At 40.0% G+C, this 14,590-nt stretch overlaps 1 protein-coding gene across 1 annotated transcript; it reads right to left on the minus strand.

Moving 5' to 3' along the window:
• Positions 1-5,575: 5,575 nt before the first annotated feature.
• On the minus strand, positions 5,576-9,359 carry LOC149240808 (uncharacterized). The gene is made up of 2 exons (XM_089370318.1): positions 9,189-9,359; positions 5,576-6,223 (listed from the first exon to the last, which is right to left on the minus strand). Exons 1-2 carry the CDS (start codon positions 9,357-9,359, stop codon positions 5,576-5,578), a joined length of 819 nt encoding a protein of 272 aa, XP_089226444.1.
• Between the last annotated feature and the right edge of the window lie 5,231 nt (positions 9,360-14,590).

Genomic DNA, 14,590 nt, shown 5'->3' on the forward strand with positions numbered 1-14,590 from the left:
TTTGGCGACCTCCTCTGTCTGTGCTAAGAAGATGGCTGTCCCAAATTCTCTCGCACATCCAGCATCAACTTGTCAGCTTCCCTTGAGCGTTTCTGCCCATCTCTAGAAGTCTCAACATGAGTGGATGTCTCCACTCCCAGATCCTCTGCATGCGACTGCTCCGCATAAATCTGAGGCTCCTCCTCCTTAGGAACAGAAGGTTCCTCATCTGCATGCAACTTGAGCTACCTCTCAAGTGACACTTGCATGGCTTTCTGCTCATCGAACTTTAGATCCACACGTGCCACAGTCCTCTAAGTGGAAGGCAGGTACACCCGATAGTTGTGAGGTGTATCCGTGTACCCCACAAGAATTCCCAACTCAGCTGTTGGGTCTAGCTTCTTCTTAGCATCTTTGATCACATGACAATAAACTGATGATCCAAAGATTCAGAAGTGACTTATAACAGGTCGATTCCTAGAATAGGCCTCCATAGGTATCTTCATCCCTAGTATACGGTGCAGGCATCTGTTCTGCAAGTATACTGCTATATTGCATGCCTCAGCCCACAAATGCAGTGGAAGGCTTTGGTCATGCAACATCGCTCGAGCTGCTCCCACAATCAATCTGTTCTTCCTTTCGGCCACCCCATTCTATTGTGGGTTATGGGGTGTCGTCAATTCCCATTTAATTCCTTTTGCAGCGCAGAAGCCCTTAAACTGCTGGGAGACATACTCTCCACCATTGTCGATACACAAGGCTTTTATTTTCTTTCCTGATTCTTTCTCTGCCAAGGTTTTAAACTTACAAAACCGCAAGAAGGTCTGATCCTTCTTTTGCATAAAGTAGATCCAACATCTACGAGAAAAATCATCAATAAAAATAACATAGTACCTTTGTTTAGCGGTGGAGGATATAGAGAAAGGTACACAAACATCTGAGTGAACTTGCTCCAAGATTTCTCCAGCTCTACTATCTCGATCCGAAAAGGAAGATTTTGCATACTTACCCAAGGTACAACCTTTGCATGTACTCATTTGCTCAAGTTTTCCCTTGTGTAATCCGGTAGAAATTTGCTGCATGATCTTCAGGGCTCCATGGTACAAGTGGCCCAGTCTTCTATGTCATACCTCGCCAACATCTTGGCTCTGCACCATCTCTACTTTGGAACTCAAATCAGCACAGTCGTCTACCTCTAGCTTGTAGAGATTCTTAACTCGAATTCCTATTCGCTTTGTCTGTCTAGTGCCGATATGCCTCAGGAATACCTTTCCTTTGCTAAAGACTACTTCATAGCCTTTATCTTCTAGCACAACAATGGACACAAGATTTTTCTTCAGGCTTGGTACATACTTTACATTAGTCAGGGTGAGGGGATCTCCATGCTCCCTCTAAAACACAACCGTACCTTCACCTGAGACACAGTACTTTCCATCATCGCCCATCTCGATCCGCATCTGGAGATCCTTCTCCTCCAGGGTACTGAAGAGATTCTTGTCACTTGACATGTGGAAAGAGGCTCCACTGTCCAAGTACCAAACACATCCCACCATGGATGAAACCATGCATGCGATAAGAGAGAAATCCAACTCAAACTGTGAGGCTAGTGCATCACCATCAAATCCCTTTGAGGAACCCTTCTTGGATTTCTTCTGTGGACAATTAGTAGCATAATGGCCCACTTCATGACAATGAAAGCATCACACCTTCGATTTGTCAAACTTCTTCCCACCATGGGAAGAACTGGATTTGGATTGGGATGCCTTCCCTTTCCCCTTCCTTGCCTTACTCGCTAAGGCTAGATTTTCCTCATCATCTTGTTTTGATGAGGATCCATCTCTAGTGCTTCTTCTTATCTCCTCCTGCGTCAGATCCGACCAAAGTCGTTCCCAATTTGGTAGTTTCTCTCTTCCATTAACAGAGTCTTGGTAGCTATGCTAGCTCTTAGGAAGACCGAGGAGTGCAAGACTCACCATGTCATCATCTGCTGTCGCAATCCATACAATTCCAAGCTCATCCCTACAGGTGGTGAGCTTGTTTAGATATGTAGAGATCGTGTCGCCCTTTTCACACTTGATCTTACAAAGCTTTTCTTTCAGTGCCAACTTCCTCTGATCGCTGCTATTATGATATAGATCTTTCAATGTTTTCCACATTGAAAACGATGTCTCCTTCCCATGGAGACTCGAGACTATGTGGTCTTGATCTCCCTCTAAAAGGATTCTCCTTTCTCTAGCCACACACTTTTTCCATTCTGCTAATAGAGTAGCATCAGTCGGCTTGGGGACATATTGATCAATGAAGTCCTTTAGATCGTTATCCTCTAATACTGCTTCTATGCGATCCTTCCAGGCTATATAATTCGAGCTGCCATCAAGGGCATACTCGAGTCTTAAAGCAATAAAAGCCATAGGTGAAATGGAGATGTAATAAGAACTTGATTTCTATATTCAGGAATCACAAACTTTGAACTTCTCCCTTCTTGTATACTGTTCTTCCTTGATCACATTTGATCTGATACCATGTAGAAATTCCCACCTGTAGATCACTTGATAATGCAATATACTAAAGCAAAATACTTGATCTACTTATACAAACAATTATGCGGAAGCTTAATCGAATATAAGCAAGATCAATTGAACACATATAATTGATAAGAAGAAATCAATCGCACATAACACAGAAGAAATAACCAGGGGAAAGCATCAGCCTAAAACCCCAACTTTGTATTATCATACAAGTGGAAATCTTGTCCAAGTTACAAAAAGAATCAGCTCAAAAGCTATCCTGCTCTCTCTGTAATCAAAACAATGAAGCTCATAGACTGAATAGACAAGTATATATCCTCCTCAAGTCCTCCAAGCCCCTATTTCTTTGCGCAATTTTTCTTGGGGTCCAGTGAAGCCACATGTGTGAATTGGCCTCATCACACTCACTGAACAAGAAGAAGTAACAACGCAATTCTCTTGGAAAGAAATCCTTCTGCATGCAAGGAATATTCACTAAGGAATATCCTAGCAACTGATAGTACACTGTCCCTCCATTTGATCTCAACTGGGTCTCTGTCTGAACTGACATGCATGAGTTATGTATGAGAGAATATTCAGTTATCTAAAGAGCAGTAGTTATATGCAAGCATGCATTAACTAACTAAACTTACATTAATTTAAACAAACTGTTTAAATCAATCTAACTGGACTTGACTCAGTTAACTGAGCCAACTAATTACTACTCAAATTAGAACTCATCCTTATCTCTTTAACTGATGGATAAATTCCTTAATTAATGGAGAAATTGTTGCATGTCCTCACATAGACTTCATGTTTGTTTTTTCACAACTAATTAACTCATGGTGAATTAATTAATTAATTTACAAACTACTGTTAATATCAAATTCGAATTTTACTTCCTATTATAGTTTAGGGACTGACTAAAGTATGAAGGTATCCCGAAATGCTATTTATGGAAAAGCTATTTTTAGCACTTTCACTTTTCATCCATTGTTGCTAAGTTCAACACTGGCTGAACTGTTATTTATAACAATGCTATTTTTAGCATTTCTTGTTGCTATATTCAATAGTAACTATCACACATAGTCTGTGTTGGATGTGCTTTTACCGAAGTGTGGCACATACAACATGTTTAGAAAGCCTGATATCTGCAAGCCTGCAACCCATTGGTGTGGCTCCAACCTCGTAAATCCACTCTCTAGATAATAGACTTGGTGTAGGTAATTACTTGGCTTGAACTACGGATGCTTACTTATGTCATTAAAGTCCTAATCCTCCATTTTCAATTGTGGGATTTTCCCCAACACTTCGCCTTCAAATGGCACTTTTTCTAGTAGCAGTGGTGTAAAAGTACCAAAATTTGTGTCCTTCGGGTCCTTAATTGGATTGGCACCCAGTTTATTTGGTGGAAACTATGGTGGAATCACATAGGGAATTTCTACGCCCTCTGTCCCCATCTGGGGCATCTCGGCTTCCTCCTCATTGTCATGGATTTCCTCTGGTTATTCCTACTGTACTGACTTCTTCGCCTTCTCCTTAGGTCTCTTATATTGCTTGGTCTTCATCCACTGCTCTTTTGCTATCTTCTTCCTTGGGGATGTTCTTAAGTGTACTCTAGAGGCTTGAGCTGGCCTCTTTTCAGGTTTTTTCTTGGGATGTTCTTCTGTAACCTCTTGTTTTCACGGCGACCTCATGTGCCTTGGGGAAAAGGGTACATTCAGTGCTCTGGAATGACCGGCCTGGGCTTCCATGACTTTTTCTAGATGTTTCTTTACAAATACTTGAGCAATTTCTTCAAAAATCCTCTCAGACATACAGTAACACACTCGACTCACTCTTGATTGCAAATTCTAAAACTGAATTCTCCAGATAGCGAAGTGTAAAATGTGGAGCAGGACATATCTTTTATAGAAAATTTGAATTCCGAGCCTCATCATTAGCTTAGATATTGTTTATTTAATGAAAGTATGGGGCTAGATCTGACCAACAATGCTTCATAAATGTGTTTCTCCCACGCCTTTTAACGACATATTCCTTTTAGCAACAAATTTTTCCTTCCAACGGCCATATTATTCTAGTTATCTTAAAAAATTGCGCAATAATCTACCCTTAGTTGCGGTTCTTTCGGACTTCGACATACTTTTGAATATCACGTAGTAATATTCCTTTTGCATGGTTCTTTTTGACTTCGACATACCCCTGAATATTGCGCAATAGTCCTTCTTTGGGGAAGTCCCCTTGTGAAGAGTAGTTTATAGTCTAGTTCCCACTTTCAACTGCAGGTGGCACTAAGGCTCTTCTTCTTTCATCTTTCAGTGCGAAGCTTTGGGGACAAAGTCATCCCTGTATACCTTCAATCTTCTATCATTCACTCATCTTGGAATCAACTAACCGTTTAACTTCACGAGCTAAACTGTGCCACCATCAGAGACATGTTTTATGATATACGACCCTAACCAATGTGTCTTAAATTTTCCTGGGAAATTAGAAAATTTTCTATCATATAAGAGTACAAGATCTCCTTCCCAGAATTTATTTTGCTTGATGTGCCTGTCATGCTAGGCTTTCTCCCTTACTTTTTGTACTTGCTAATGAAAACCTGCTATAAACCTATCCTCTTCCAAAGCAAGCAATTGTTCCATCCTCTCCTCCATTATATCAAAATATTCCATGTCTGTGAAGGCTGCAATTCTTAAACTGGGCATAATGTACTCCATAGGAATGGCTGCTTCTTGTCCATATACCAACCTAAAAGGTGTCTGGCCTGTCAATTTCTTTCATGTTTTCCTATTTTCCCACAACATAATTGGAATCCTTAGATCCCAGTCATTTCTGTTCACATTGCACACTTTTGTGAGTGCATTCTCCAGAACTTTATTGAATGTTTCAACTATCCCATTCGCTTGAGGGTGATATAGGGTACTTTTCTGATGGTGTACTTGAGACTCTTCAGCCAATGCCTCAATATTATGATTCAAGAAATGTGAACCTCGGTCACTCATTAATATCTTCGTACACCCAAGTCTGGACATAATGTATTCAAAAATGAACTTCACAGCAGTATCTGCATTGCAATCCTTCACTGGCTATGCCTCAGCCCACCTCATCAAATAATTAGTTGTAGAGATTATGTATCTTGCATTAGTCTCCTTTCCCGGTGGGTTGATAGGTCCAACAAAGTCAATAACCCATTTGTTAAATGCTTGCAATGTCACCTGTGGATTTAGTGGAATTTCATCTCTTAGAGATGGCCTTCCTGTTCTTTGACATACATCACATGCTTGACAAAACTCTTTTGCATTCTTACGTACTGTAGGCCACCATAACCCATCTCTCAATATTTTCTGCGTAGTGGCCTTTCCTGTATAATGTCCACTTGCGACTCCTCCATGAGCTTCTGCTATAATACTCCGCCTTTCATGTTTTGGGATGTAACTTCGCAGTATTTCATCTGGTCTCATTTTGTACAAGTGCCCTGCAATCAACGTGAAATCAACTACTTTTACCACCAAATATTTCTTCTGATGTGTAGTGTACTCTGCGGGCGCCATTCCTGTGGCCAAATACTGAATAATATCTGTGAAATGATCATTCGTGTCCCGGATTGCAAACAAATATGCATCAGGCAGGTTATCTTTGATATTGGTGTGTTCTTCTCCTGTCTCCAATCTCAACAGATGGTCAGGCCCAACATGCAATCTTCCCAGCTTGACTACAACATCAAAATCGTACTCCTGGAACAACAACAACCGTCGACAAATTTTTCCTCCTAAAAAAAGCTTATTCACCAAATATTTCAACATGGAGTGATCAATGAACATCTTGAACTTGGCTAACCCTTCTCTTTCTGTTGTAGTATAATTCCTTTTCGCCTTGGACAATTTTCTGCTTGCAAAAGCTATGGAGTGAACAACTTCGCCTGCTCTAGGCTATGCCAACACTATACCCAGCGGTATGAAAGATGCATCGACATGTACATGAAATTCCTTATTCCAATATGGAAAAACTAAGATAGATGCATTTACCATCTTCTCCTTCAGTATATCCGGACTCTTCTAACATTCTTCATCCCATTTAAAAGTGACATATTTCTTCAATAACTTCTCCATTTACGCAGTTATTTGTGCATACCCCTTTATAAAATTTCAGTAATAGCCATTGTGTCGAAGTGTTGTGCGCAATCGTCTCACTGTTTTTGGTGCTGACAAGTTCACAATGACTGCTATCTTTGTGGGATCCACCAACAAATCCTATTTGCACACAATATTCCCTAATAGTATGCAACAAGGCACAAAAAATATACACTTCTTCAAGTTTAGTGAAATATGATGCTTCCTACATGTATCCAACATAAGCCTTAAGCTCGCAATATGCTTCTTTAATAGCCCAAATACTGTCAATCATCAAAGTAAACTTGCAAGAATTTGTGTATGTACTCCTTGAATGTTACAACTACAACTCTAGAAAATATGCTAGGCGCATTCTTCAAGCCAAAAGGCATCACCATGTACTAAAATAAGCCCCACTCTGTTGTAAAAGTTGCCTTATGTCTATCTTCTGGCACAATTATGATATGATGGTAACCTGAAAAGCCATCTATGAAAGAATAAGCCTCGTGACCTCCTACATTTTCCAATACTTCGTCTGTAAATGGTGTAGGGAACGGGTCATGCACACATGCATCATTTAATTTCCCCAATTCAACACAAATTCTGATCTCTCCCTTAGTCTTCTTTTCTTGAACTATCATGGGACTTAACCATTCAAACTCTTCGACAAGCTCGATGATCCCTGCTGTTAGCATTTTTTCTAATTCCTCCTTCACCTTTTCCTTGTATAATGGATTCAACCTATATGGTCTTTGCTTCACATTATTCGCATCAGGTTTTAGAGGGATCCTCATAACTCCTAGGTCCCCTAATATTCCCTTCATTTCTGAAAAATTCATAGGGAATAGCTCCTAGTATTCATGTAGTACCTCTGTGATTTTACTAACTGTATATTCATCCCAATCGTCTCCAATCGTCACGAACTTCAGATATTCCTTTGTACCAATATTCACTTTCTATGTTTTTACTAGCTGCATTATATCCAATATTTCTGGTTTTGGTCCAACCATTTCATGATGTCCTTCTGATTTTGGTATATCAATATTGCATGGATCTTCATCTTCTTTGGCAGTGATATTATAACATTCCAATTCATTTTGTAACTATTCAGCCCAATCATGCTACCAAGTTAATGGAGCTTCATTCTCAAAACCTTTGCTCTGATTACCTGAAGAGCCGAGTCTATACACGGGAAATCATCTTCAAAACTGAATGTTAGCATGAACCCTTCAACCAAATCTGTCTAGTTCGCAGTTCCATGTCACAGTTCTATTTCAAGATACCAATTCATAGGAATTGTTTCTAGTGTGTGGATAAACCCATGTACCCACTCTTGTTCTAGAATTTCTTTCCAAACTGAAGTGCAGTGATGAATATGCTCCCAGGGATCAACCTTACCATCATAATTTACTTCTATTTCTGTGTCGATTGATCCAAACTTGATCCATATTAATCTTCAACACTGCTGCCAATTTGCTATATTTCTTTTATGAGTACCCCACCATCTAGCAGGTGTAGCCTTTAGGGCTACATCCAAAGCTTTCAACCTCTGTTCTTTTGGTATTTCTCTTTCATATTCATCAAGAAATAGGCTTACATCTCTGATCCCATCATAATAAGGCATATCACATACCTCAGAAGTTATGCAGTGAAGTGATTTTGTGGTAGAGACTTCATATAACATGTTCTGCCAATTTTCTAGTTCCTCGAAATTTGAAGTACAGGAACTATCTTGTTCCACGCCAAATTTTCCATTTGTAGTGGGATTAATCCAATCTTCCTCCTTAGTTGTTATATGATAAATGTTGTCAACATTTGCGTCACAATACTAATCCTAGACATGCTCTATATAGTGCATTCCTTCTGAGGGGTCTAGAGGGACAATGACCCTCATATCGTCTTTTTCAAACACCATTTGTCTCTTCTTCAAATTGATTATCATCAAATATTCGAAATCCAAATCCAATCTAAGCAGCACTGTATATGGGTTGCTATCATCTACAATTTCAATCACTTCAAAGTCTGCAACGGTTCAGACTCCTTCGATGTCTACTATGACACCAGGTAACCTTCCCATAGGGACGATCTTCTGTTGGTTGGCCATCCTCAACTGTATCGACGACCATTGCAACTTTGGTCTTCCCATTAACTCCCAAGTTTTCTTAGGTAACACATTGGCATCAGATCCTAAATCCAATATTACCTGATACATATCATATTCCCCCGTCTATGCAGTTAATCTCAATTCCTTCCCCGTTCTCTTCTTGTGTCAGTGTAAATTGTTCACTACGTGAAAATCACTTCGCGGTACCTCTTTATGAGTGTAGGATTCTATGAACTCCTGGAGTCCTTCGATAACCCTCTAACTCCTTAACAACGTCATGAAAGTCTATAAAAATGACTTCAAAATACTTGGATCTAATTCTTGTGTCGAAGTAGACACTTTGTCACAATCCTTCTTTGGCATTAACTTCAGTTGCGCACTAAATGTTGAAGCCCCAGTATCCATGAAGCTTCACTTCACTCCCATGAACGTTTCTTTTTCATTATGGATACAGAACCTAGGGACCTTTTCAGTAGTCTTTCTTACCCATGTTTCTTCAACTTTCTTCTTACCTTTATCATCTCCTGTCACAATTGCACTCCTTGTTATGATGTTTATGTGTTGTTCATCCTCCCTTGGCTCAGGGTCATCATTTGAATATTTGCTACAGGCTGCTGGTTCCTCTTCTTGTACATCCTTGCGATAAGGACGAGACATTCTTCTATGACGTGATCAAAATATTTGCAGTAGATGTAGGTTGCAGTAGGGTTCTGATAGTCTCTTGCGAAGTGCCCTGCCTATCCACAGTTATAACAGATAATTTGGCCACTCCCTTGACCAACTCCTCATCCTTGTCCTTGGAAGCCTCCTCATCCAGCATGATGGCCTATCTCTTCACACGTATGTCCTTTTAACTTGCAGTCTATAATCATCAGTAGTTCTCTCCAACATCAAGTCATAACTCCGACATTTTCTCTCATCATGGTCTACTGATTTAGAAAAGTTACAAAACAATTGTTTTGGGTCTGCATGTACTTTTGTAATAAATAGCAATCTTCAGAGCGATGTTGGCCTTTTGTTCTACAAATATTGCACCACAAACTTGATCCTGAGTTTACTAGATTAGGTGATCCACTTGTCAAGTAATCTTTGAACATAGGGCATTGATCATTATAATGGCCCTCTGCTTTGCATTTTTTACACCACACTTCTGATCTGGTTTCTTTACCTTTCTTGAGATCTTGCAATTCCAAGGTCAAATTTGCTAGCTGACTTTGAATTTGCTGTAATTTTGAATGAGTATCTTCGATCGGCGAAGCTTCCAGCTTCATTGTAAACTCCAATGCTTCGTCTTGAGTCGCTATCTTCTGCTGTGTCAATGGTAACCTAATATGTGGCATCAACGCAACTATAAACCATTCTTTATGCTGTTCTCGGGGTATGTTAAAGCTTACTTAGCTGATTAACTCCTTGAATCATTGATCCAACTTCCACACAGACTCAGTAGCCAATTGTTTGATTTCATTCAACTCCGTAATGCACTGTGATTTTTATTTCGGCTTCTTGAATTATGATACCAACACTTTTTTAATATCATACAATGAGGCAGCCTAATTAGTCATAGAATAATTCATGTACCATGTCAGTTCTCTTTCTCGCAGTGTCGTGATGATATGCGCATTATTTACATCCGTGTCAATGATTTGTCTTGCTTTCCATATTGCATCAACTACAAACTAAAAATGCACAGGATCCTTTGATTCAAGTCCTCTAAAGATATGTAGCTTAATGTCATCAATCATTTTTCTTGTTGTGGGGTTAGGGGGAGGGGGACGGGTGTGATTAGAGGGAGGGTGAGGGAGTGTAGGTGAATTATGAGGAGGGGTATGGGGAGTAAAAGGATGGAGAATCCCAAAGATGCCCTAATTTTTCTCAACTCCTAACTTCAATGCACCTTCAGGATGGGAGGGGGAATACCGCGAGTTTGCGGAGTTACTTCCTTCTTCTTCACTCTCAGACCCACCTAACAAGGGACTATAGTCTCAAAAAAGTTATTTGGTTCATGTTCTACTCTATATCACTTTCCACTTTGCTTAGACCCCGGTCCTGGTTCAAAATTATTCCATCTTCGTCCAAACATTAAACAGATTGCATTCATAGTATGCTCTTTTCACACAAATGCATTGTAATCCACAACTTCAAAGAATTTAGGTACTTACCTCGTGGACCCTTGAAAAATATTTTCTCAAACTCACTGTAATATATAGTCATGTCTATTGTAAACTTAGTAATAAATCCTCCCAAGATACTACCAATCAAAAAATCAATAGCCCTTGAGATACTGTTGTTAGTATTCTTGAGTTGTTGTATCAATTCAGGGCTCCATGCGGTAGGCTCGTCTTTTTTGAAACAAGTCTTATGCTCCATCAAATTTGATACCCATTCATATAGTTCATTAGAAAATGCCCCGAAGAAGATCTCATGCTATTATGTAAAGATATACTTTTGCAACCAGGCTTCAGTCGACAATCACGAATTTCTGTTTTCCTAAATTGTGAATTCTCCTTCTTTCTGATCTTGTATTTCCTTCTTCAATGGATGCGACATCCACATGCCCCAAACAGATCCTAGTCTTGAAAATAGAATCTTTTTTTGTTTCGGTTGGGATTGACCCAGGTTCAACTTGTACTTTGCACCCAAAAAACCCTCAGACACCGGCCCTTTAAGAAACGACCCACAAGAAGGTCAAGGTCTCACCCAAGGTGGCTATGGGTGATTGCAGAACTATGTTTTTGCAACCTTGAGGGACTACGTGGAGAGGCTCTTAACTTCATTTTTATATACTTTAATTATGCTTCTAACATTCATAACATTACTGAGTAGTGTATTATATTTACAAACTTTGTCACATTCATCTTAATATAAGCACATTACAGAACAATATCAGTTGCACTAACATAAAAATTACTTGCAATTACTTCACATAAACATGTAGAACACAAGTAACAGATACACATAAAAATGACTTCACCAAAAATTCTTCTTCTTTATTAAGATAGATATTTTAGTACATATAAATTATCGACCTGTGCATCTAGCTGTAGGTGGTCTGTGCACTCAACTCTAGTCTCTTCCCAAGCCTCCACACACTTAGCTACGGAGCCTTTCCTTAAGACCCAAAGCATAGTAAAAAAGACTCGATCACTTGTACTCTTTACATGATATGTTCCAATCATTTTATTTTCAAAAAATCATTACATGTCCTTAAATACATTACATTGCTACAAAAACCATGGTCCACATATCACGGACTCAACAAAACAATGAATTAAGACCCTAATACCTGTTACAAAATGAGGGGATTCGACCCACCTTGAAGTCCATAGACACGCGTGGTAAATAGAACTTCGTGGAATCCACTCCTCAAAATGCGAAGTCTTTGACCAAAATTGGACCAAGTTGGGTTGTGCTCAACACAACTTCGACGGGTTATCCTAGGTCACCCTGCCTTGGATTTGTCCTTTGTTCTACAGTTTGGGGGTGCCTTTCCCTTGCTTTGGATTATTAGATCCAAAGTCTCACTTCTTCTGTTTAAACTTATGCTCAGCCTTGAAAACCTATCGGTCGAGGCTATTGAGTGAGGATATATCCAAGAACTCCATCTCGTACTCGATGTATTTGTGTACAAAAAATGCGGTACTTTAGCATTAGATTCAGCTAAGAATCCTTGATACCCAACTTCGTACTAAGGGTATGAAAAATATTTGTGAACTCTGACACATATTGGTCCCTTACCTGTCGTAGTGTAGTCCACTTTATGTACTTATCTTCATAACTCCCGATAAGGTAATACCGCTCCTTGATGGTGTCTCAGAAAGAGTTCCAAGTGGGTGTGGCAGAAAACCCTAAACATCCAAAAATCTAACCCTAGGAGACGAAGCGCCAAAACTATGGGTCCCATTTGGGTAAATTGGCACATCAAGTTCCCGGGGTTGTAACTTTGGTATACAATCTCCATTTGGTGCTCACAATACCTTGTTAGAAATGTCTATCCAAGGAATACAACTTTCAAGTGGCCACCATCAGTAAAATAACCTTGTTGGCCCTAATTTTCCCAAAAAAACGGTGTTTAGGGCCTCAAAATGACTGCAGAATTTCAGTTCCCGAAAAATTGCCAAAAATAGTAAACTGTGCTACAATTAAGGAAACTGAAATACTGAAAGAGACAGTGGTGGGGGTCCAAGTGGAATAAGCGGGTCGCCACCAACATCAACTTGGATTAGTCCTCCCCCCTTAGGAAGCAATGGTCCGCATTGTGTTGGTTTCCTCCATGAGATGGGGAAACTTCTGTTGAACTTGGTCCTTGGTGAGCCACTTGCCTTGGTGCAAGAGTTGGTCAAATTTGACAACCCGATATAGTTGGATCTTCTGCTGGCGAGTGTTCTTGATCTGTGTGTCCATAATCTGATCCATTTTGGTCTATTCCATGTAGTCTGGGTTTAACTCTGTTGGTGTGAGTTGTTCTGCAATGTCTGATGTGTTTAGCAATGGTGGGAAGTATGGTTGAAGGTGGTCCACATTGAACACTGGGTGCAAGCCAAGGAATGGGGGAATGTTGAGCTCAAAATCATTGTCTCTCACAACCTTGGTAATGGTGTAAGGACCATATCATAGTGGTTTGAGCTTTCGATGGGTTCCGGTAAGGAGTTCTTTCTGCAAATGCAACCAAACTTTGTCGCTCACCTGAAAATTGTGTGGCAGCTGATGTTGATCATGTCACTGCTTGTACTTGGCATTTGACTTCTCCAAGATGTTGTAAACCTACTAACGGATGTGTTGGATGAGTTCAATAAATTTGGTTGCTTTATCAACCTCAGAAAATACATGTGTGGATTCTGTCTGTGTATTCGCATGACACATGGCCACATTAATTAGACACAATGGTTGAAATCCAAGACCCACTTGAAAGGGACAACGACTAGTCGAGTTATGGAGAGCTCTATTATAACTGTGTTGCACATAGGGAAGACTCTCATCCCAGGTTCGTGGATTCTGGAGTTGTACATGTAGAGTATGTGCACTATCATCATATTGACGACCTTCGTCTGGCCATCGGTCTGGGGATGGAAGGCAGTCGACTTGGTGATATTCATCCAATAGTGTCCAGAGGCTTGATTCGAATGTGCTTAGGAATCCACTATCTTGATTTGATATAATAGTCTGCGAGATCCCAAAATGTACCCGTACTAGTTCAAAGAAGAGTCCTCTGCTGTGATACTCTTCTTGCAGGCCGCCAATAAATCCATCTTAGAAAATCTGTCCATCCACAAATACACAGACATTACCATTCTTGGTAGAAGGGAGGCCAGACATATAGTCCATGGAGATGGATTCCCACTATTGGCTGGTAGTAGGCAAAGGAGTGTATGCCTTGCTTCTTGATGGTTGGCTTGGCGATGGCCCAGGAAGTGCAGGATATAATATATTTCCCAACATCTGGTCAATGTTTTGGCTAATAAAAGTACTTTTGTAGTACAACCAAAGTTTTCTCCATGCCAAAGTGTCCTATGACCTGACTATAGTGCACTTCCCAAATCAGCTTGACACGCTCGCTTGAAGGAACACAAAGGTGGCCTAGGTAAAATAATAATGCATCTTGTGTTGGAAATATTGAGGCGGGGTGAATCAATATTCCTTTTCAATTGTTATTTTTACCAGTTAGATCACTTATATTTAGAACACAAAATGAACAATAGGAATAAATGATTTTATTAATATAATCTTTACAATGAATCAAGTACAATATATATAGGGCTCCAACCCTAGATGAAGACACCGATCTTCAATCTCCCAGGCTCTTATTGCCAAGCACCAACTTGGACATTTGTGAGGCTCTGACCTCTAGGGCACCAACCCTATCTTCTCAAGGCACCAACCTTGCGTTTATA

Source organism: Pinus tabuliformis, chromosome 8 (assembly GCF_031772625.1).
Source record: "Pinus tabuliformis cultivar Carrire ecotype Pingquan chromosome 8, CPIR1, whole genome shotgun sequence".
NCBI classification, from domain to species: domain Eukaryota; kingdom Viridiplantae; phylum Streptophyta; class Pinopsida; order Pinales; family Pinaceae; genus Pinus; species Pinus tabuliformis.

Excerpts from the sequence above, each read along its gene's own strand:
- LOC149240808 (XM_089370318.1), bottom strand. The coding sequence starts at position 9,359 with ATGTCTCGTCCTTATCGCAAGGATGTACAAGAAGAGGAACCAGCAGCC. Across the intron at positions 6,224-9,188 it reads AGAAAGTTGAAGAAACATGG|GAGTACGATTTTGATGTTGT; the intron begins GTAAGAAAGACT and ends TTGTTGTTCCAG.